This window comes from Ranitomeya imitator, chromosome 4 (assembly GCF_032444005.1).
Source record: "Ranitomeya imitator isolate aRanImi1 chromosome 4, aRanImi1.pri, whole genome shotgun sequence".
In the NCBI taxonomy this organism is placed as follows: Eukaryota; Metazoa; Chordata; class Amphibia; order Anura; family Dendrobatidae; genus Ranitomeya; species Ranitomeya imitator.
The window spans coordinates 1,966,795-1,990,814 of NC_091285.1; the positions used below are offsets into that span (position 1 = coordinate 1,966,795).

At 46.6% G+C, this 24,020-nt stretch overlaps 1 protein-coding gene and 1 long non-coding RNA gene across 2 annotated transcripts in view; one reads left to right on the plus strand and one right to left on the minus strand.

Moving 5' to 3' along the window:
* The window catches only part of PIK3C2G (phosphatidylinositol-4-phosphate 3-kinase catalytic subunit type 2 gamma), a 179,439-nt gene that overhangs the window by 94,298 nt on the left and 61,121 nt on the right, over positions 1-24,020 (plus strand). The window contains exons 7-9 of the mRNA XM_069762752.1: positions 6,796-6,898; positions 14,592-14,662; positions 15,973-16,036. Of these exons, the coding sequence (XP_069618853.1) occupies positions 6,796-6,898; positions 14,592-14,662; positions 15,973-16,036 (238 nt within the window). The remainder of the gene's footprint in view (positions 1-6,795; positions 6,899-14,591; positions 14,663-15,972; positions 16,037-24,020) is intronic.
* Positions 16,204-21,584, minus strand: LOC138674922 (uncharacterized). The gene is made up of 2 exons (XR_011320616.1): positions 21,425-21,584; positions 16,204-16,717 (listed from the first exon to the last, which is right to left on the minus strand). It is a non-coding gene; the product is annotated as an uncharacterized lncRNA (long non-coding RNA).

Here is a 24,020-nt window from a genome sequence, read left to right on the forward strand (position 1 = left end):
TGCCGCTTACACCTAAAGAACATCTCTAGAATTCGCCCTTTTCTCACCATGGAAACAACAAAAACCCTCACTGTCGCCCTGATCCACTCCCGCCTGGACTACTGTAACGCTCTATTAATTGACCTCCCCCTCACGTGACTTTCCCCTCTCCAGTCCATCCTTAATGCGGCAGCCAGGGTCGTCCACCTGGCTAATCGTTACTCGGACGCGTCCGCTCTTCGCCAGTCATTACACTGGCTGCCCATTCATTACAGGATACAGTTCAAAGTACTTGTTCTCACCCACAAAGCTCTCCACAGTGCGGCCCCCATACATCTCCTCCCTCATTTCTGTATCGGCCTAACCGACCTCTGCGCTCTGCAAATGACTTTCGACTAACCTCTGCACTAATCCCTACCTCCCACTCCCGACTCCAAGACTTCTCCCGTGCTGCGCCAATCCTCTGGAATGCTCTACCCCAAGATATTAGGACCATCCACAATTTGCATCGTTTTAGGCGCTCGCTCAAAACTCATTTGTTCAGAGCGGCCTATCACATTCAGTAATCAAAGTCATGTTATGTTTGTGTGTAGCCCATTCACTATCCCCATCTATCCCCCACCCCCTGAAGATGGCCGGACCCTCGTTGTAAATACATCATTGTAAATACACACCTGTACTTTGTATCTCCCCCACCTCATTGTAGATTGTAAGCTCTCACAAGCAGGGGCGGCTTATTGGGCTTTAATTATTGTATTGTTAATGTTGTCACTTATGACTGTTGTGTTTGAAACTGTTAAACTGTAAAGCGCTGCGGAATATGTTGGCGCTATATAAATAAAGATTATTATTATTATTATTAGTGTAAGGCTCGGTTGTTCATGTAAAGCTGCATGAACCAGTTAACAGCCTAAGTATGTAACAGTACAGACACAGAGGGCTAATTAAATGTATAAAGCATGTGAGAACATGATGCGAGGAACCTGGTGATGGTAAAAAAATGTAAATGGGCAACACAGGGATCGTTGGGTTAATGCGTTGAGGCGGTAGGCCAGTCTGCACAAATGCATTTTTAGGACACGCTTAGAACTATGGGGATTGGGGATTAATCGTATTACCCTGGGTAGTGAATTCCAAAGAATCAGCGCAGCACGTGTAAAGTCTTGGAGATGGGAGTGGGAGGTTCTGATTATTGAGGATGCTAACCTGAGGTCATTAGCGGAGCGGAGGGCACGGGTAGGGTGGTAGACTGAGACCAGAGAGGAGATGTAGGGTGGTGCTGAGCCATGGAGGGCATGGGTAGGGTGGTAGGCAGAGACCAGGGAGGAGATGTAGGGTGGTGCTGAGCCATGGAGAGCACGGGTAGGGTGGTAAACTGATACCAGGGAGGAGATGTAGGGTGGTGCTGAGCCACGGAGAGCACGGGTAGGGTGGTAGACTGAGACCAGGGAGGAGATGTAGGGTGGTGCTGAGCCATGGAGAGCACGGGTAGGGTGGAAAACTGATACCAGGGAGGAGATGTAGGGTGGGGCTGAGCCATGGAGAGCACGGGTAGGGTGGTAGACTGAGACCAGGGAGGAGATGTAGGGTGGTGTTGAGCCATGGAGGGCACGGGTAGAGTGGTAGACTGAGACCAGGGAGGAGATGTAGGGTGGTGCTGAGCCATGGAGAGCATGGGTAGGGTGGTAGACTGAGACCAGGGAGGAGATGTAGGGTGGTGCTGAGCCATGGAGAACACGGGTAGGGTGGTAGACTGAGACCAGCGAGGAGATGTAGGGTGGTGCTAAGCCATGGAGAGCATGTTTAGGGTGGTAGACTGAGACCAGGGAGGAGATGTAGGGTGGTGCTTAGCCATGGAGAGCACGGGTAGGGTGGTAAACTGATACCAGGGAGGAGATGTAGGGTGGTGCTGAGCCATGGAGAGCACGGGTAGGGTGGTAGACTGAGACCAGGGAGGAGATGTAGGGTGGTGCTGAGCCATGGAGAGCATGTTTAGGGTGGTAGACTGAGACCAGGGAGGAGATGTAGGGTGATGCTGAGCCATGGAGAGCACGGGTAGGGTGGTAAACTGATACCAGGGAGGAGATGTAGGGTGGTGCTGAGCCATGGAGAGCACGGGTAGGGTGGTAGACTGAGACCAGGGAGGAGATGTAGGGTTGTGCTGAGCCATGGAGAGCATGTTTAGGGTGGTAGACTGAGACCAGGGAGGAGATGTAGGGTGGTGCTGAGCCATGGAGAGCACGGGTAGGGTGGTAAACTGATACCAGGGAGGAGATGTAGGGTGGTGCTGAGCCATGGAGAGCATGGGTAGGGTGATAGACTGAGACCAGGGAGGAGATGTAGGGTGGTGCTGAGCCATGGAGAGCATGTTTAGGGTGGTAGACTGAGACCAGGGAGGAGATGTAAGGTGGTGCTGAGCCATGGAGAGCACGGGTAGGGTGGTAAACTGATACCAGAGAGGAGATGTAGGGTGGTGCTGAGCCATGGAGTGCTTTGTGGATGAGGGTAATAAGTTTGTACTGGATTCTGGAGTGGATGGGTAACCAGTGTAATGACTGGCACAAGGTAGAGGCATTGGTATAATGATTGGTGAGGAATATGATCCTGGCTGCAGCATTCAGGACAGATTGGGGAGGGGAGATTTTGGTAAGAGGGAGGCCGATTATTAGAGAGTTACAATAGTGCAGACGAGATGAATAAGAGAAACAGTAAGAGTTTTTGCAGAGTTGAAAGTAAGAAAGGGTTGAATTCTAGAAATGTTTTTGAGGTGCATGATCACCCCCTTCATGTGGTGCGGCCCCTTCATGTGGTGTGGCCCCTTCGTGTGATGCAACACATCCTGTGATGCGGCTCCTCTTTTGATGCAGCCCCCTCCTGTGATGCAGCCCCCTCCTGTGATGTGGCCCCTTCGTGTGGTGAGGCTCCTTCATGTGGTGAGGCCCATGCTGTGATGCGGCTCCTCTTTTGATGCGGCCCCTTCCTGTGATGCGGCCCCTTTCTGTGATACGTCCTCTTCCTGTGATGCAGCCCCCTCCTGTGATGTGGCCCCTTCGTGTGGTGTGGCTCCTTCATGTGTTGAGGCTCCTTCATGTGGTGAGGCCCATGCTGTGATGCGGCCCCTCCTTTCATGCGGCCCCTGCCTGTGATGCAGCCCCTCCTATAATGCGGTCCCCTCCCTTGATGTGGTCCCTTTCTGTGGTGCAGCCCTTTCCTGTGGTGCAGCCCCTTTTGATATGTGGCCCATCTTGTGATGTGGCCCCTCCAGTGATGCGGCTTCCTTCTGTGATGCGGCACCATTCCTGTGATGTGTCCCTCTTCCTGTGATGCATCCCCCTTCCTGTAATGTGGCACCCTATCTGTGATGCGGCCCCTCCTATACTTTGGCCCCCCTTCTATACTTTGGCCCCCTTCCTGTAATTTGGCCCCCTTCCTGTGATGCAGCCTCTTCCTGTGATGCGGCCCTCCTCCTATAATTAGGCCCCTCCTGTGATGTGGCCCCTTCTTTGATGTGACCCCTCCTGTGATATTGCCCCTCCTGTGATGAGGCTCCTCCTGTTATGCTGCCCCCCTCCTTTATTTCGGCTCCTCCTGTGATGCGGCCCTCCTCCTGTGAAGCGGCTGCTTCTGTGATGTGGCCCCTCTTGTGATGTGGCCCCCTCCTGTGATGTGACCCCGTCCTGCAGATCTGCGCCATTCCTGTGACATCAGGTCTAGTGCCTTTCTTGTTTCTCCCGGTTATTTATGCGCCTGTACACACTGTGTTGTGTCGTCCCCTCTAACATCTCTTGTGTATTTATCACTTCGGCCGAATTGTGGGATTAATGATAGAAATGTAACAGCTTCACTCCTCTTACTCTATAAACCGCACCCTGAAGCCTCGTGAGGCCCCACGTTACCAGTAACGGGCGGCGTCCTATCGGCCTGTAGTAAATGATTAGTGGCAGCTGGATTGTCTTTGGCTATTGTTGAGCTTGACTGTAACTGTACCGGAGTATATATATATACCTGTGTGCTGGGATCAGAGGTGTATATACTATATGGCCACTGGGAAGCGCCCAGTAACCTGACTAGTGATAGCAGCCTCGGCCCCGTCCATCAATCGTCAGTCAAGTGTGTGACTGTACTGATGATTGGTGGCAGCGGTGATTGTATCGGAGTATATATATATACCCATGTGCTGGGATCGGAGGTGTATATAAACTATGCAGTCACTGGGTAGCTCTACTCTGCGTTGCAGCCATTTCTCAGCTCTGCTATGCTTTGCAGCGGTATCTCAGCTATGCTCCATGCTGCCACCGTATCTCAGCTCTGCGTTGCCACCGTATCTCAGCTGCATTGCTGCAATATGTCACAGTTCACACCGTGACTGCCAACACTATGTCACAGGTCCCACCAATGTGTCAGGGATCTCAGGGAGGATATCTTTATCGTCCCCACTACTCACACCAATTTGTCCTGAACCGGGGTTGTTTGGTTGCCCCTGGTTCCTTCTGAAGGGGATTTATCTATATCCTACTTCCCAGTTCCGGTTTGGAACTTGCAGCTCTCTGGCGCCCCCCCTTACCCTCAGGCCAGTAAGGTTGCTACACCTGGGGTAATTAGTCACCAGAAAGGCTTCCTGCTATGTACTGGCTATTGGGCACGCTGCAGCGAGGGCGATTAACTCCTCCCACACAGGCAGGAACAATAATTATCAACGCCGCCGGTCTCTGCAAAGATTCCCAATCGCGCAGAACAAGGTATGCTGCCACCAGCTCTGATTCCACAAGGGTTAACAGGTCCGGAGCCAACCCAAATCAGTGGCGTGATTCACTTCAGAGGATACAAAATAAAATAGGATTAACGTTGAAAAGAGCACAGTTACAGGTTATGTCATGGTATCATCTTGGCTGAACTGTGGCTTAGGATAAATACATCCAGGTGCATGGAACAGCTTTGCCAAGCTGGTGTTAGATCACTTCCCGGCCAAGACTGCAGGCTGGGCTAAGAGTACAGTGACTTATACTTCTGAGCTTGTGACATCACTAAAGGGCTGGTTAATGACATGCACTGATCGGACAGTTCTTTACCTTATTCCAAGGTCTCAGACAAAAGAATTCCCCAGTGAGTGGGAAAGTGGCTTTGCAGGATTGGTCACCTGCAGCGTCAAGCCACACCCTGCCCACCATTAGGCCGGCGTCACACTAGGCGTAGGGCAATACGGTCCGTATTATCCAGGTGTAATACGCAGAAATGTTCCCAAAACAGTGACCCGTATCTCCTCCGTAGGCAGGGTGTGGCAGCGTATGTTGGGCATGTAAACCTCTGTATGTAATCCGTATGGCATCTGTACTGCGAGATTCTCGCCGGCTTGCAAAACCGACTTACGGCTATACATTGGATCCATGGGATCAAATATTCATGAAAACATATATACAGTATATATATATATATGTATATATATATATATAAATCAGCAAATGAAGGCAGCACTCCAAATCCTCATGCAAGGCTTGAAAAAGGCTCAGTGTGAGCCGAAACGTCGCACAGAGATGTGGGTTCAATAAAAGTCACATTTTTACCTGCATGAGGATTTGGAGTGCTGCCTTCATTTGCTGATTTTTGTATTTATGTGGGCAGATGAGTGGACCATTCTGCCCAGGAGGCCAGGCACCCACCGGTGAGCATTGTGCTGTTCCAATTTTTATGTTTTATATATATATATATATATATATATATATATATATATATATATATATATACACACATATATATATATATATATATATATATATATATATATATATATATATATAATCAGTGAGAGTATATATAAATATATATATATATATATATAAATACAGTATATATATATATATATATATATATATATATATATATATATTTATATTTATTTCATACAGCGCTAGATAGCTTAAATGCCGGTAATTCAATTGCCGGCTTTTGCTTTCTCCTTCCGAAACCCGACATGATATGAGACATGATTACATACAGTAAACCATCTCATATCCCTTTTTTTGTTACATATTCCTCACTACTAATGTAAGAAGTGTCTTCGTGTCAAATGTGGGGGCTCTAGCTGTTAAAATAAAGGGTTAAATCACGGAAAAAATTGGCGTGGGCTCCCGCGCAATTTTCTCCGCCATCGTGGGAAAGCTCTGCTCTGCGTTGCCACCGTATCTCAGCTCTGCTCTGCATTGCTGCCGTATCTCAGCTCTGCTTTGCTGCCGTATCTCAGCTCTGCTCTGCGTTGACGTCATATCTCAGCTCTGCGTTGCCACCGTATCTCAGCTTTTCCTTGCGTTGCCGCCGTATCTCAGCTCTGCTCTGCGTTGCAGTCATATCTCGGCTTTGCCCTGCGTTGCCGCCATATCTCAGCTCTGCTCTGCGTTGCCACCGTATCTCAGCTCTGCTCTGTGTTGCAGTCATATCTCAGCTTTGCCTTGTGTTGCCGCCGTATCTCAGCTCTGCTCTGAGTTGCTCCCGTATCTCAGCTCTGCTTTGCAGTCATATCTCAGCTCTATGTTGCCACCGTATCTCAGCTCTGCTCTGCGTTGCTGCCATGTCTCACCTCTGCTCTGCGTTGCTGCCATATCTCAGCTCTGCTCTGCATTGCAGTCATATCTCAGCTCTGCGTTGCCGCCGTATCTCAGCTTTGCTCTGTGTTGCTGCCATATGTCAGCCTTGCCCTGCATTGACTCTGTATCTCAGCTCTGCTCTGCGTTGCCGCTGTATCTCAGCTCTGCTCTGCGTTGCCGCCGTATCTCAGCTCTGCTCTGCGTTGCCGCCATATGTCAGCTCTGCTCTGCATTGCAGTGGTCACAGTCTGCGCAGTCACGCCGCTCTCCAGAGGAAGCGCAGTGTCCAGCTCCGGCTCCACATGGTCCGAGATGACCCCCGGCCCCCGCTGGCCCGCACGGTATGTCCTCTTCATACAGTCATGGCCAAAAGTATTGACACCCCTGCAATTCTGTCAGATAATACTCAGTTTCTTCCTGAAAATGATTGCAATCACAAATTCTTTGGTATTATTATCTTCATTTAATTTGTCTTAAATGAAAAAAACACAAAAAGAATTGTCCTAAAGCCAAATTGGATATAATTCCACACCAAACATAAAAAAGGGGGTGGACAAAAGTATTGGCACTGTTGGAAAAATCCTGTGATGCTTCCCTAATGTGTGTAATTAACAGCACCTGTAACTTACCTGTGGCACCTAACCGGTGTTGACAATAACTAAATCACACTTGCAGCCAGTTGACGTGGATTAAAGTTGACTCAACCTCTGTCCTGTGTCCTTGTGTGACCACATTGAGCATGGAGAAAAGAAAGAAGACCAAAGAACTGTCTGAGGACTTGAGAAACCAAATTGTGAGGAAGCATGAGCAATCTCAAGGCTACAAGTCCATCTCCAAAGACCTTAATGTTCCTGTGTCTACCGTGCGCAGTGTCATCAAGAAGTGTAAAGCCCATGGCACTGTGGCTAACCTCCCTAGATGTGGACGGAAAAGAAAAATTGACAAGAGATTTCAACGCAAGATTGTGCGGATGTTGGATAAAGAACCTCGACTAAGATCCAAACAAGTTCAAGCTGCCCTGCAGTCCGAGGGTACTACAGTGTCAACCCGTACTGTCCGTCGGCGTCTGAATGAAAAGGGACTGTATGGTAGGAGACCCAGGAAGACCCCACTTCTTACCCCGAGATACAAAAAAGCCAGGCTGGAGTTTGCCAAAACTTACCTGAAAAAGCCTAAAACGTTTTGGAAGAATGTTCTCTGGTCAGATGAGACAAAAGTAGAGCTTTTTGGGCAAAGGCATAAACATAGAGTTTACAGGAGAAAAAAAGAGGCATTCAAAGAAAAGAACACGGTTCCTACAGTCAAACATGGCGGAGGTTCCCTGATGTTTTGGGGTTGCTTTGCTGCCTCTGGCACTGGACTGCTTGACCGTGTGCATGGCATTATCAAGTCTGAAGACGACCAACAAATTTTGCAGCATAATGTAGGGCCCAGTGTGAGAAAGCTGAGTCTCCCTCAGAGGTCATGGGTCTTCCAGCAGGACAATGACACAAAACATGTTGGCATATGCAACAGATTAGAACTTATTATAAGTGAAAGGAGGACTTTATACTAACCAGACAGTAGATGGCGATAGTGTGTAAAGTTATATACTTGCTGTAATGTGGGGAGGGAAGCTCTCAGTTGTTGGTTGTTTTCTTACATTCTGTTTTGCTTTTCTTCATGAATGTGTTGTCTTCAGTGCACGGACTGTGTGACACTGAATTGTATCTCATGTTTATCCAGTATGAAGTAAATACTGTTTACTCAAGATATCTTGCTGATTGAAGCTCTCCTAAAGGTACCTTCACACATAACGATATTGTTAACGATATCGTTGCTATTTGTGACGTAGCAACGATATCGTTAATGAAATCGTTATGTGTGACAGCGACCAACGATCAGGCCCCTGCTGGGAGATCGTTGGTCGCTGAATAAAGTCCAGAACTTTATTTCGTCGCTGGACTCCTGCTGACATCGCTGGATCGGCGTGTGTGACACCGATCCAGCGATGTCTTCACTGGTAACCAGGGTAAACATCGGGTAACTAAGCGCAGGGCCGCGCTTAGTAACCCGATGTTTACCCTGGTTACCATGCTAAAAGTAAAAAAAAAAAAACTAGATACTTACCTAACGCTGTCTGTCCTCCAGCGCTGTGCTCTGCACTCCTCCTGTACTGGCTGTGAGCCGGAAAGCAGAGCGGTGACGTCACCGCTCTGCTTTCCGGCTCACAGCCAGTACAGGAGGAGAGCAGAGAAGCAGAGCGCAGCGCTGGAGGACAGACAGCGGTAGGTAAGTATCTAGTGTTTGTTTTTTTTTACTTTTAGCATGGTAACCAGGGTAAACATCGGGTTACTAAGCGCGGCCCTGCGCTTAGTTACCCGATATTTACCCTGATTACCGGCATCGTTGGTCGCTGGAGAGCGGTCTGTGTGACAGCTCTCCAGCGACCAAACAGCGACGCTGCAGCGATCTGGATCGTTGTCGGTATCGCTGCAGCGTCGCTTAATGTGAAGGGGCCTTAAGTACAGCAGTGACTGCAAGAAGACGCACTCTGCAACAGGTTATGGGCCCAGGCAGCCCAGGCACCCCAGATAACTCCAGGCACCCCAGACACCCCAGACACTACAGGTCTGCACTACAAGCCCAGGCAGAAGGATCCTGGTTTATAGCCCAGATAACGGAGCACACAGATAAGCTCTGTAAACAGAAGGAACTAAATCCAGATACAGAGTGACAGAGGAATTCAGCATCCCAGAAGCTGGATGTAATTGCAGAGAATTCACAAGACATACAGGAGAATATCTTCAGTACAACTCTCTAAACAAGTAAGACTATATAAAGATGATGAGTAACACAGAACTGAAATTTACAGTAGCTAAACTGAATAGTGAAAATTATCAGTTATGGAAATTCAAAGTAGAGATGTTGTTATCTAAGGATGATCTATGGGAAGTAATTGTTACAGCAAGACCAGATCAAGATAATCAGACATGGGATAAGAAGGATATACAAGCGAGAGCCACCATTAGCTTATTAGTGGATGATGCTCAATTAATACATATAAGAAATGAAGAAACAGCTAAGGGAATGTGGGAAGCATTAAGAAAACTGTATGAAAGACCTAGCTTGAATCACAAGTTGTTTTTATTAAGAAAGCTGTACAGTATGAGATTGAGTGCAAATGACGATATGCAGAAGCACATATTCTCAATGATGGAAGTGATATCACAGCTAAGATCTATTGGTGAAGATGTTAAAGAAAGTCATGTAACATAGTAACATAGTTAGTAAGGCCGAAAAAAGACATTTGTCCATCCAGTTCAGCCCATATTCCATCATAATAAATCCCCAGATCTACGTCCTTCTACAGAACCTAATTGTATGATACAATATTGTTCTGCTCCAGGAAGACATCCAGGCCTCTCTTGAACCCCTTGACTGAGTTCGCCATCACCACCTCCTCAGGCAAGCAATTCCAGATTCTCACTGCCCTAACAGTAAAGAATCCTCTTCTATGTTGGTGGAAAAACCTTCTCTCCTCCAGACGCAAAGAATGCCCCCTTGTGTAGCAGCTATATTGTTGTGCAGTTTAACAGATTCGAATACAGCCTTGATAAATGCCCTTGAAACTGGCATTACATTAGATTTTGTGAAAACAAGACTAATAGATGAATATCAGAGAAGAAAAGAGCAAAGAAATGATTCTTCTACTGAAAAGGACAGTGAAAACGCTCTTAAAGCTACAGAATTCCAAAAACCCTATAATAAAGAGACAAGAGAATGCTTCAGATGTAAGAAAAAAGGTCATTTAAAGAAAGATTGTACCATATGGAAAGCAGAACAACAAAAATTACAACATAAAAAGCATACAGAGAAAGTAAAAAACACAATTTCCGATTCATGTGAGAATAATTGGAATGGCACATTTAAAGTAACAGACAAGAAATCATCACTTGGTTGGTTTATTGATTCAGGAGCAACGAGTCATATGACAAGTGACAAGAATTTCTTTACTGATCTTGATTTAGATAAGAAAGAAGCCATTTATCTCGCAGATGGAAGCAAAATAACCGCAGAAGGTATCGGACAAGGTATGCTAAATTGTTCAAACAAGTTCGGGCAAGATTCAAAGATACTTGTACAAGATGTGTTGTATGTTTCAAAATTGGAAGGCGGATTATTATCTGTGAAACGTTTAACAGCAAAAGGACTGACAGTGAAATTCAAAGACAATGAGTGTGCAATTATTGCAGGAAACAAGGTGATAACCAAAGTCAAGGCAGATGAACAATTATATCATTTTGACACACCAAAGGAACATATGAAGGTATGTACACATGATCACAAAAACTGTATTCACATGTGGCATAGACGTCTAGGACATAGACACCCTGACAGTATAAGGGAACTACAGAGAAAAGAATTGACAAAAGATTTAAAGATATCAGATTGCTCAATTACCATAAGATGTGATTGTTGTATAAAATCCAAAGCCACAAGGTTATCTATTCCAAAAGAAAGTGAGATGAAAAGCGAAAGACCACTTGATTTGGTGCATACTGACGTATGTGGACCCATGAAAGTGACTACATCAGGAGGCAATAGATACATGTTGACTTTTATAGACGATTACTCAAGATACACAGTCACATACTTAATTAAAAACAAAAGTGAAGTTTTTGATAAACTTGTAGACTATGTAACAAGATCAAGTAACAAATTTCAAAGGAAGCCAATTGTCATCAGAAGTGATAATGGAGGTGAATTTACAAGTCACATAATAGAAGATTACTTAAGACAAAATGGGATAGAACACCAGAAAACGGTTCCATACACACCTGAACAAAATGGAGTAGCAGAGAGGAAAAACAGAACTCTAACAGAGATGATAAGATGTATGCTGACGGATTCCAAACTACCAGAGAAATATTGGGGTGAGGCAGCAATGACAGCTACTTATCTACAGAACCCACTTTTTTCCAGAAAACTGACGAAAACTCCATATGAACTGTGGCAAGGTATGAAACCAAGTGTCAATCATTTAAAAGTTTTTGGATGTAAAGTTTTCATATTCATTCCAACAGAAAAACGTTCCAAACTTCAAAACAGATCCATGGAAGGAATATTTGTTGGATATAGTGAAAATTGCAAAGGATACAGAATCCTAGATCCCAAAACAGACAGAGTTACGGTGAGTAACAGTGTGACATTCATTGAAGATTTGAATGAAGATATTATGATTTCAGTTGAAACAAAAAATGAGAAAACCAATAATGACACAACTGAAGAAATATCTGATGAGAAAGAAGCATAAATTAATAAAGAACAAAATACTGAAAGTGAAGAATCACAACTACAAACAGACACAGAACCAAGACGTTCAATGAGAGAGAACAAAGGAAAACCACCAAAACGTCTCTCATACAAGACAAGCACAAGAAAAATCTATGAGCCTACTTCTTGGGAAGAAATATCTAAACTTCCTGTAGAAGAAGCTAATAAATGGATAGAAGCAACAGAAACAGAAATTAAATCCATGCAAGATTCAAATACATGGACACTGACAGATTTACCAGAAGGAAGAAAAACCATAGGATGTAAATGGATTTTTAAAGTTAAATACCAAACAGATGGCACAGCTGAAAGATACCGAGCAAGACTCGTAGCTAAAGGGTATTCTCAAAAATATGGAGAAGACTATGATGAGACATTTGCTCCAGTTGTCAAACACACTACAATAAGAACTTTACTTACAGTTGCAGCAATGAAACAGATGCAACTGAGACATCTGGATGTAAAGACAGCTTTTCTGAATGGAGATTTAACAGAAGACATTTATATGGAACAACCTCCAGGATTCAAAGATGAAAGAAATCCAAACAAAGTTTGTAAACTACAGAAAAGCATATATGGTTTAAAGCAAGCAGCTAAAGCGTGGAATGACAAAATCACGGAAGTACTTACAAATGAAAAATTTCAAAGAAGCAAAGCTGATCCATGCTTATACACAAAAAGGCTGATTAATAGATGGATTTACATACTCATATATGTAGACGACATTTTGATTTGTTTTGAACAAGAAAGGGATAACGAAAACATTCTAAAAATCCTGAAGCGACATTTCGAAATCAAAGACTTGGGAAATGTAAAACAATATCTAGGAATACAAGTAGAAAGAGAAGAAGATGGAAGTTTCCTACTGAATCAAAATCACATGATTCAAGACATAACAGAAAAATTTGGATTAAAGGATGCAAAAACAGTAAAGTCTCCAATGGAAACTAATTATCTCGAAGAGATGAACAGTGAACAAAATATGCTACCAAATAATGAAGAATACAGAACAGCAATAGGAAAACTACTGTATCTAGCGACCGTTACAAGACAAGACATCGCAGCAGCAGTAGGAATCCTGAGTAGAAAGGTATCAAAACCAAATAAAGCTGATTGGAATGCCGTGAAGAGAGTAATGCGTTATTTGAAAGGAACTAGCAATGTTAAGCTGAAATTACCCACAAGCGATGATTGCATTTTAACAGGATATGTTGATGCAGATTGGGCTGGAGATCCAACTGACAGAAGATCTACCAGTGGACATATTTTTTTCCTCTCAGGTGGACCAATAAGTTGGACAAGTAAGAAACAGTCAATTGTGACACTATCTTTAACAGAAGCAGAATATGTTGCCGCAGCACATGCGAGTCAAGAAGTACTGTGGTTAAGACAATTGTTGACAGAATTAGGACAACCACAGTTGGCACCAACAAAACTAAAAGAGGACAATCAAGGATGTCTTGTCTTGCTCAGATGGAAAGAGTCAATCCAAGAACCAAGCATATTGATGTGAAATATCATTTCTTGAGAGATCATCAGGAACAAGGAGTCTTGAAGTTAGAGTACTGTCCTACTGAAGAAATGACAGCAGACATTTTCACGAAGGCGTTGAATGCTGATAAACATCAGAGACTAATAAAAAAGTTGGGTTTGATTGAATAAGTCCTTACTGTTGAGAAAGGGTGTTGGCATATGCAACAGATTAGGACTTATTATAAGTGAAAGGAGGACTTTATACTAACCAGACAGCAGATGGCGATAATGTGTAAAGTTATATACTTGCTGTAATGTGGGGAGGGAAGCTTTCAGTGGTTGGTTGTTTTCTTACTTTCTGTTTTGCTTTTCTTCATGAATGTGTTGTCTTCAGTGCACGGACTGTGTGACACTGAATTGTATCTCATGTTTATCCAGTATGAAGTAAATACTGTTTACTCAAGATATCTTGCTGATTGAAGCTCTCCTAAGTACAGCGGTGACTGCAAGAAGACGCACTCTGCAACAAAACACACTTCAAAAAGTACTAGAAAATGGTTTGCGAGAAAGCACTGGAGACTTCTAAGGTGGCCAGCAATGAGTCCAGACCTGAATCCCATAGAACACCTGTGGAGAGATCTAAAAATGGCAGTTTGGAGAAGGCAGCCTTCAAATATCAGGGACCTGGAGCAGTTTGCCAAAGAAGAATGGTCTAAAATTCCAGCAGAGCATTGTAAGAAACTCATTGATGGCTACCGGAAGCTGTTGGTCGCAGTTATTTTGGCTAAAGGTTGTGCAACCAAGTATTAGGCTGAGGGTGCCGATACTTTTGTCTGGCCCATTTTTGTAGTTTTGTGTGAAATGATCAATGTTTTGCTTTTTGCTTCATTCTCTTTTGTGTTTTTTCATTTAAGACAAATTAAATGAAGATAATAATACCAAAGAATTTGTGTTTGCAATCATTTTCAGGAAGAAACTGAGTATTATCTGACAGAATTGCAGGGGTGTCAATACTTTTGGCCGTGACTGTAGGTCTCTGCTTGCTGGTCCTGACATTATATCTCTCGCAGCTGAGGGTTTGCTTCAATGTGTAGTGCAGCACAACCCTGTGTGAGGTGAACATTTCGGACTCCTGAATGCTACACTGTAACAAAAGAGCAGCTCAGCAGAGAGACTGTCTGTACTGACACACTGTAACCACCCTGTGATACACGTTTCTTACTGTGACACCATCTTCTCTCACAGACGGAGGACGATCAGATGGAGCTGAGTCTCGGAGATCGCCTGGAGCACACTCAGTACTGGGACCAGCTGAGGTGAGAAAGATCCGCACTGCATTCGCCGCTTCTCCTGTCCCGACTCCGTGCCGGAATATTATTAGGTTCTGCCTGTGGCAGGAAAGCTTGGTAGTAACTAGCATGGCCACCACTCCGGGGTGCGGGGGAGCGATTACCTATATGGCCACCACTCTGGGGTACGGGGGAGCGATTACCTATATGGCCACCACTCTGGTGCGCGGGGAAGCGATTACCTATATGGCCACCACTCCGGGGTGCAGGGAGCGATTACCTATATGGCCACCACTCTGGTGCGCGGGGAAGCGATTACCTATATGGCCACCACTCCGGGGTGCAGGGAGCGATTACCTATATGGCCACCACTCCGGGGTGCAGGGAGCGATTACCTATATGGCCACCACTCCGGGGTGCGGGGAGCGATTACCTATATGGTCACCACTCCGGGGTGCGGGGGAGCAATTACCCACTCTGGTGCGCGGGGAAGCGATTACCTATATGGCCACCACTCTGGGGTGCGGGGGAGCGATTACCTATATGGCCACCACTCCGGGATGCGGGGGAACAATTACCTATATGGCCACCACTCTGGGGTGCGGGGGAGCGATTACCTATATGGCTACCACTCCGGGGTGCGGGGAGCGATTTCCTATATGTCCACCACTCTGGGGTGCGGAGGTGCGATTACCTTTATGGCCACCACTCCGGGGTGCGGGGGAGCAATTACCTATATGGCCACCATTCCAAGGAGCGGGGGAGCAATTACCCACTCTGGTGCACGGGGGAGCGATTACCTATATGGCCGCCACACTGGTGTGCTGGGGAGCAATAACCTATATGTCCACCACTCCGGGGTGCGGGGGAGCGATTACCTATATGGCCACCACTCTGGGGTACGGAGGTGTGATTACCTTTATGGCCCCCACTCCAGGGTGCGGGGTAGCGATTACCCATTCTGGGGTGCAGAGGACCGATTACCTATATGGCCACAACTCTGGGGTGCAGGGGAACTGGGTGATTACTAATATGGCCACCACTCCGAGGTGTGGGTGAGCTGGGCGATTACCATTATGGCCACCACTCCGCAGTGCGGGGGAGCAATTACCTATATGGCCACCACTCCGGGGTGTGTGGGAGCTGAGCGATTACCAATATGGCCACCACTGCAGTGTGAGGGGGAGCTGTGTAATTACCTATATGGCAACCACTCCAGGGTGTGGGAGAGCTGGGTGATTGCCAATGTGGCTACCACTCTGGGGTGTGGGGGAGCTGGGCAATTACCAATGTGGCCTCCACTATATCTATCACTAAACCACAGTTTTGGCTTTCAGAAAACGTCTGTTTATTGCCGTTTCACAGTACGAAGATCAGGCCCAGGACGTCCTCTATAACCAGGTAACACAGACCTGCGGACAGCGGCCACATCTGTCATTGGTTGGTGTGGAGACACGGGGTCAGCTGGCACCCCGGTCCACTAGCATAAACCGCGCTGATCAGGGATCGTCCTACCGAACGCCCGCTCTCCTTCCCTGTGGGCAGAACACTACTCAGACAACACAGGGTGAGGGTAAAACAGTGGGGCAATACTTTACTGAAGCACAAAACAGGCAAATCACACGTAGAGCAGTCCCAGCAAAATACCCCAAGATTCTCACCCTTCCGCTGACTTGCCGGGACAAGTGCAGCTGGGACTTTAGAGCTTCCAGGGCCTACTGCCTCATCGGTGGCAAGCACACAGAGAGGAGGTAGCAACAAACTTAGGAAGATGACAGTCCATTTAGGTACAAGGCCAGGTGACCAGAGGGCCACAACCTGGCTTTCTCCAAACATATCCATGGTTCGGTGATGTTCAATGTAGCAGTCCTGTATTCTTCCAGCCCGTGCCGTGGTCCCCTAGGCTGGCATCCTGTAGAATGATAAATCTGTGTCCCTCGGTGTTGGAGCCATGTTGTATTGGCTGCAGTCCTGTAGAGCCTCTGGATGTCTTGGCTGTTTCTCTGTCTCTGGTCCTTTGTCCTTTGGATGTTTAGATGTCCTGGCTGAATCTCTGTCTCACTCTGTACAGAGGCATGTAACCTAATTTTATAATTAACAAGTGTCCGTCAATCAGTATTTACAGGTGATGCTCATAAGACCAGCTCGCATTGTTTGATTATGTAATCTATTCACATAGATTTTCCTCCTCTGCTGTAAAAGTCATCAAGCTGGCTGGCCTGGAGAATGTGTAATCATATAGGTATACATATTAGTCCATAAATCTATAAGGAGAACACATTCAAGATATCATGAGCACACAAGGGCCTCCCAATAGAAAGTTCAGACAGGCCACATGAATGTTAAGTTCAAAAGACAATTTATTTTATTAGCATCAAAAAAATAAGATAAAATCTCAAACTACAGTTAGGTCCATATATATTTGGACAGAGACAACATTTTTCTAATTTTGGTTATGGACATTACCACAATGAATTTTAAACAAAACAATTCAGATGCAGTTGAAGTTCAGACTTTCAGCTTTCATTTGAGGGGATCCACATTAAAATTGGATGAAGGGTTTAGGAGTTTCAGCTCCTTAACATGTGCCACCCTGTTTTTAAAGGGACCAAAAGTAATTGGACAGATTCAATAATTTTAAATAAAATGTTAGTTTCTGGTACTTGGTTGAAAACCCTTTGCTGGCAATGACTGCCTGAAGTCTTGAACTCATTGACATCACCAGACGCTGTTTCCTCCTTTTTGATGCTCGGTCTTCACTGCGGTGGTTTTCATCTGCTGTTTGTTTGTGGCCTTTCTGTCTGAAGTTTAGTCTTTAACAAGTGAAATGCTGCTCAATTGGGTTGAGAGCAGGTTACTGACTTGGCCATTCCAGAATATTCCACTTCTTTGCCTTAATAAACTCCTGGGTTGCTTTGGCTTTATGTTTTGGGCCATTGTCCATCTGTAGTATGAAACGACGACCAGTCAGTTTGGCTGCATTTGGCTGGATCTGAGCACACAGTATGGCGGCTCTGAAGACCTCAGAATTCATTCCTGTGTCACATCATCAATAAACACTAGTGACCCAGTGCCACTGGCCGCCATGCATGCCCGCGCCATCACACTGCCTCCGCCGGGTTTATGCATGCCCGCGCCATCACACTGCCTCCGCCGGGTTTATGCATGCCCGCGCCATCACACTGCCTCCGCCGGGTGTTACAGATGATGTGGGATGCTTTGGATCATGAGCTGGACCACGCCTTCACCATACTTTTCTCTTTCCATCATTCTGGTAGAGGTTGATCTTGGTTTCATCTGTCCAATGAATGTTCTTCCAGAACTGTTCGGCTTTTTTAGATGTTTTTAGCCTTTTTCTTCTTGATGCTTATGAGTGGCTGCACCGTGCAGTGAACCCTCTGTAGTTACTTTCATGCAGTCTTCTCTTTATGGTAGATTTGGATATTGATACGCCGACCTCCTGGAGAGTGTTGGTCACTTGGTCGGCTGTTGTGAAGGGGTTTCTCTTCACCATGGAGATTATTCTGCGATCATCCACCACTGTTGTCTTCCGTGGGCGCCCAGGTCTTTTTGCATTGATGAGTTCACCAGTGCTTTCTTTCTTTATTTCTCAGGATGTACCAAACTGTAGATTTTGCCACACCTAATATTGTAGCAATTTCTCGGATGGGTTTTTTCTGTTTTCGCAGCTTAAGGATGGCTTGTTTCACCTGCATGGAGAGCTCCTTTACCGCATGTTTACTTCACAGCAAAACCTTCCAAATGCAGCACCACACCTCAAATCAACTCCAGGACTTTTATCTGCTTAATTGAGAATGACATAACGAAGGGATTGCCCACACCTGTCCATGAAATAGCCCTGGAGTCAAATGTCCAATTACTTTTGGTCCTTTTAAAAACAGGGTGGCACATGTTAAGAAACCGAAACTCCTAAACCCTTCATCCAATTTTAATGTGAATACCCTCAAATGAAAGCTGAAAGTCTGAACTTCAACTGCATCTGAATTGTTTTGTTTAAAATTCATTGTGGTGATGTCTATAACAAAAATTAGAAAAATGTTGTCTCTGTCCAAATATATATGGACCTAACTGTATATTACACAAACCAATAATGATATAAAAGAATCTAAATAACAGGTCACATATGGGCATACCCTGATACCTAAAACACGTATATTCGGCGAGCCACTGAGTGGTTATATGCCAAGTAATACAATGTGATGGTGGTGATAAAAACGTATGAGGAAACAACCACCATGCAAAGTGCGGAGTGCCTGCATACACAATAACCTCGTCACAAGGTCCGTGGGGTAGAGCGGCTAAAGCTAGTGGTACTGAGGAAAAACCTAAACACTGGTACCGTGTGCCTGACTATAAATACCACGAGTAATACCTAAAAATAGCAGGTTAGTGCAAGTATGGAAAGGCCTCAAAACATAGTTACCGCGATAAGAAGGCTCAAGACCTGTGAATCCCCTACGCGCGTTTCGATAGAATTCTTCTTCCGGGGGCGTATGGTAAGGAGGGAAATGGGAGTGTATATAAGTAAATCCCAGCCAATCAGATCGTTAGCTGCAGCCATAATGGATTAAATCTGGTGTGACGATGTTAACCCCACGTGAGACCGTTGCCCGGATACAGAACAACAATGCCCCAATGCTGATGTAAGTCTATCACCCTCAATAATCCGAGTGCGCAACTGCGGAAGTGACCAATCACAGTGTAATGAAAGCACCTATAACATAAAAACCCAATGTGTGAGTATAGAGGTGCAAAGTATTTGGTGATGCCTTAATAAATCAAAACGGCCCGATGTATTATTAAAAAATGACCGGCCAATAGTGTTGCTAAGTAACCAAATTATGTGTACATATATTACGAGTGTGAGATCTGTGCCGCTCAGCCGGAAGTGACGAGCAGGTTAGTGTTGCATAGCAACAGGTATAGCGGCGCGGGCGGGGTCGGTGCCACAGGCCAATGGCATCCACCAAACCAGCGGTGGTGACCGGGCCCGCGAACTGATCAGGCTGAGCCGGGTGAGGTCGCGAGACCGATCCATGCCGCCAGGATGAGGGTCCGACTATGATACCAAGGCGCACGCGCACCACCTGTGGTGAATATGGGAACTAGCATAAATACAGAAAAGCACAAACTAACAATTGACAAAGATGATTACATCTTATACAGTGCCGACAAACCACAACACATATTAATGACCAATAAAAAACAACAATTAAAAGTGACTGGTGACAATTAACACTTCGGCAATCTTTGGTAAAGACGAGATTAGAGGGCAATTGTCTATAGTCCAATGCTCTCCTTTCAAAATGACTTGATAAGAATTCTGGAAAATGCTTTTGCCCAGGGTATTATGTTTTGGTTTTTCCTCAGTACCACTAGCTTTAGCCGCTCTACCCCACGGACCTTGTGGTGAGGTTGTTGTGTATGCAGGCACTCCGCACTTTGCATGGTGGTTGTTTCCTCATACGTTATTACCACCACCATCACATTGTATTACTTGGCATATAACCACTCAGTGGCTCGCCCAATATACGTGTTTTAGGTATCAGGGTGTGCTCATATGTGACCTGTTATTTAGATTCTTTTATATCATTATTGGTTTGTGTAATATAGTTTGAGATTTTATCTTATTTTTTTGATACTAATAAAATAAATTGTCTTTTGAACTTAACATTCATGTGGCCTGTCTGAATTTTCTATTGGGAGGCCCTTGTGTGCTCAGAATGTGTAATCAGTAGTGATGAGCGAATATACTCGTTCCCAACATGCTCGGGGGTCCTCCAAGTATTTTTTAGTGCTCTGAGATTTAGATTTTCTTGCCGCAGCTGAATGATTTACATCTGTTATAAAGCATAAGTACATGTGGGAAATTCCCTAGCAACCAGACAACCCCCACATGTACTTATGCTGGATAACAGATGTAAATCATTCAGCTGCGGCGATAAAAACTAAATCTCCAAGCACCTTATCTGCCCTAGTTGACGACAGATCTACTGCCTCTGGGTACCGGGTAGCATAGTCTACCACAATAAGGATGCATTGCTTTCCAGAGCTGCTGGGGACGGCCAGTGGGCCCACAATGTCCACCACGATCCACTGGCAAAGGGATCAGGGGAGCCTTAAGAGCAGGCCCCACCTTCCCCACTCTTTGACAGGTGACACAGGAGCGGCAGTAGTTTGACACATCTGTCCCCATCTTAGGCCAATAGAAGTGTTGAGACAGCCGGGCCTTAGTTTTGTTGATCCCCAAGTGTCCAGCTAGTGGGATCTCATGGGCAATCCGTAACAACTCACCCCGGAATTGCTGCGGGACGACCAGCTGTCTTTCCCTCAACCACTCCTTTTGTGATTCTCCGGGTACTGTCTCCCGGTACAACCTTCTTCGTTCCCAGAACACACTCTCCTTCTCAGTCTCGGAGAAGCGCGTCCCGGCGAGTTGTCTCAAACTCTCTAGGCTCGCATCTGTGTGCAGAGCGGCCTGAAACTCCTGGCTAGGGGAAGCCAGAAGTGACGTCAGGGTCCCTTCCCCATGGGAACCCTCTTGGACCTGCTCTGGGTCCACCTCTGGTTCAGTCACAGTAATGACTGAGGAGGGTCCGGAAGGCTGACAGTTACCTGCGTTCCGGGCACTCTGACTGCGGGTGACAGCAGCTACGTAGGCTGTCTCCCCGGGGATTTCTACAGGCCCATCAGCCGGCGCTGCTATGGGCTCTACCTCCCCATCCACCCCCAACACTCCAGGGGCAGTGCTACTTATGGGCCAGTTACCTTCCTCGGTGGCACTGGTCATTGTCATGGCGTCACCTTCCTCACGGTTCCCATGCATCTCCCCATTTCCTGTAGCACCGACACTTGCCCCTGTTAGGGGTTCCTCAGCCGTCTCACTCCGCAGAGCGACGTGGCTGGGCACGCCTGTACCTATGGACACATTAACCTTCACAGAAAAATCATTATTAGGATCAGTTGGCACAGGTACAACATTTTCACCATCAATCCTAGGGAAAAAATGGTTATCAGATGCATCATTACAAGATAAAGCATGGTCAGGTAACACATGCGATTTCCCATCATCATCATCATCCTCAGGGTGAGCGTTACCCTTATTAGCAGATTGGGGAGGGGTGTCAGGGACGTAGTATGCAACCATCCTCCCTAAATCAGTCCCCAACAAAACATCAGTGGGCAAATTATCAGACAGCCCCACTTCCTTCATCCCGCTCCCGGCACCCCAATCAATATAAACCCGGGCCATTGGTAAGGGACAGCTGATGCCCCCAATCCCAGTGACAGTTAGGGTTTTCCCCGGAATAATTTCTTCAGGGGCCGCCAGTTCGGGTCGGATGAGGGTTCGTTCAGCCCCGGTGTCCTTGAGGCCTGTAGCAACATGGCCTCCCACAGTGACGGGCTGTACGTTGTCACACACCCTCCCAACCACACCACCCACCAAAAGAACTGCTGCATTAGGCCCTGGGGCCTTGGCTGGGGTGTTCTTCTGCTTGTCTGGACAGGAGGGACTGATATGACCAGTCCGCTTGCAGAAGAAACACTGGCGAGGTTCGGTGGTAGGTCTGGTGCTGTTGGCCACGGGGACAGGACCTCTGGTGTGTTGGCTGGCAGGGGTACTGGCATTGGTTGCAGGCTTACCCCCTCTCCAGCTGGTGGTGACTGGCTTCCGCACTTCCGATCTACGGTTGGCCTCATAGGCATCGGCAATCTGCGCAGCTTTCGTCACGTCTTTGGGTTCTCTGTCCATCACGAACTGTCGCACCTCAGCTGGGCAACGATGTAAGAACTGGTCTTTGATCATCAGGTCTCGCAGCTGTGCAAAGGTGGTCACTGACAGTCCTTGGGTCCACAGGTCAAAGTGGGTCCCCAGTCCATGCACCACATCACTGTAAGTGTCGTGTGGGCCATATTGGAGGGTCCAGAACTTTCTACGGTACACCTCGGGTGTAAGCTGGTACTTGGCTATCAGAGCCTGCTTGATGGCCTCGTAGTCACCATCTTGCTCTTGAGGGAGGGCAGCAAACGCCTCCAGAGCTTTCCCTCTCAGCCCTGGTGTCAGGTATCGGGCCCATTCATCTGTAGGCAGCTGGTACTGTCTGCAGGCGTTCTTAAAGGCCCGCAGAAAAGTGTCCAAGTCCCCGTCCTTTTCCATAACAGGAAGGTGATGGGGCCGGGGCTTTGGTGTCTGAGTGCTGCTGGGCTCACGGCTCCGGGCGGTGGAGGGCATCACCCCCTGCCGGAGCATCTCCCATTCATGTGCTCGCTGGGTTTGGCGCTCTGCTCTCTCAGCCTCCTGCTGGGCTTGCTCCTGGTATTGCTGGATCAGCTGCAGACGTCCATCACAGTCATCGGCGGGGAGTAGATCCAAGACCGCCAGCAAGTGGGGGTCCAATTCACCCTGATTGCTAATAGGGCCGGCATTCAGTGGTTGGACATCTGCTGCATCCCCATGTTCGCTTGTGCTGGCTTCTGCGGCCACTGGGCTCTGTGGCCTGGCATGGTTTAGAGCGGCTTCCCATTGCACCAGATCTGCGACCAGTTGGGCTTTTTTTTTGCCTGCAAAGTCAATATGCTGTGACCTGCATAAGGCAATAAGGGTGTCTCTGGTCTGCTGCTTAGAAAAGGTTTCTCCCAGCACAACCATGGTTGCCAAATAAAAGATAGGACAGAAAAACAAAGAGAAGGGTAGGGGATAATTACCAGTACACACAATTGTCTCAGGACTAATAAACACTGAGTTCGCTCTCCAAACTTATTTACGCAGAGTCCTCGCAAGAACTTTGCAAGTTTTTATTGAGAGGAATGATTGCTCAAACCAAATCACTAATGCTCTCAGATCCCACCACCTTGCCACCAATTTTTCACGATTCACACCGGGACCGTCACCCCCCCACGTCACGGGTCGGGGTGACTTTAGGCCAACAGACGGCTATCACACGTGAAGGGGGGCTTATCTTAGTTATCCCTCCACTCCACAATGTGATGAAAAAAAAAACACACACAAGGCTATGGGCCTCTTAGTTTACAGCAGGGGCTTATTCTAGTTATCCCACTGCTCTTCAATATACCACGAACTGCATGGATTTATGTATATGCCACTTTACAGTTCTGCTTGAACTTGCAGCTCTCTGGTGTCCGCCTTACCCTCAGGTCAGATTAGGTACTGCACCTGGGGTAATTAGTCGCCAGAAAGGCTGCCTGCTATGTACTGGCTATTGGGCACGCTGTAGCGAGGCGATGACTTCTCCCACTCAGGCAGGAACACTAATTATCAACGCCGCCGTCGCTGCAACGACTCCCAAATACCCAGAACATGGTATACTGCCACCAGCTTCATTTAAACGGGTCCGAAGCTAAC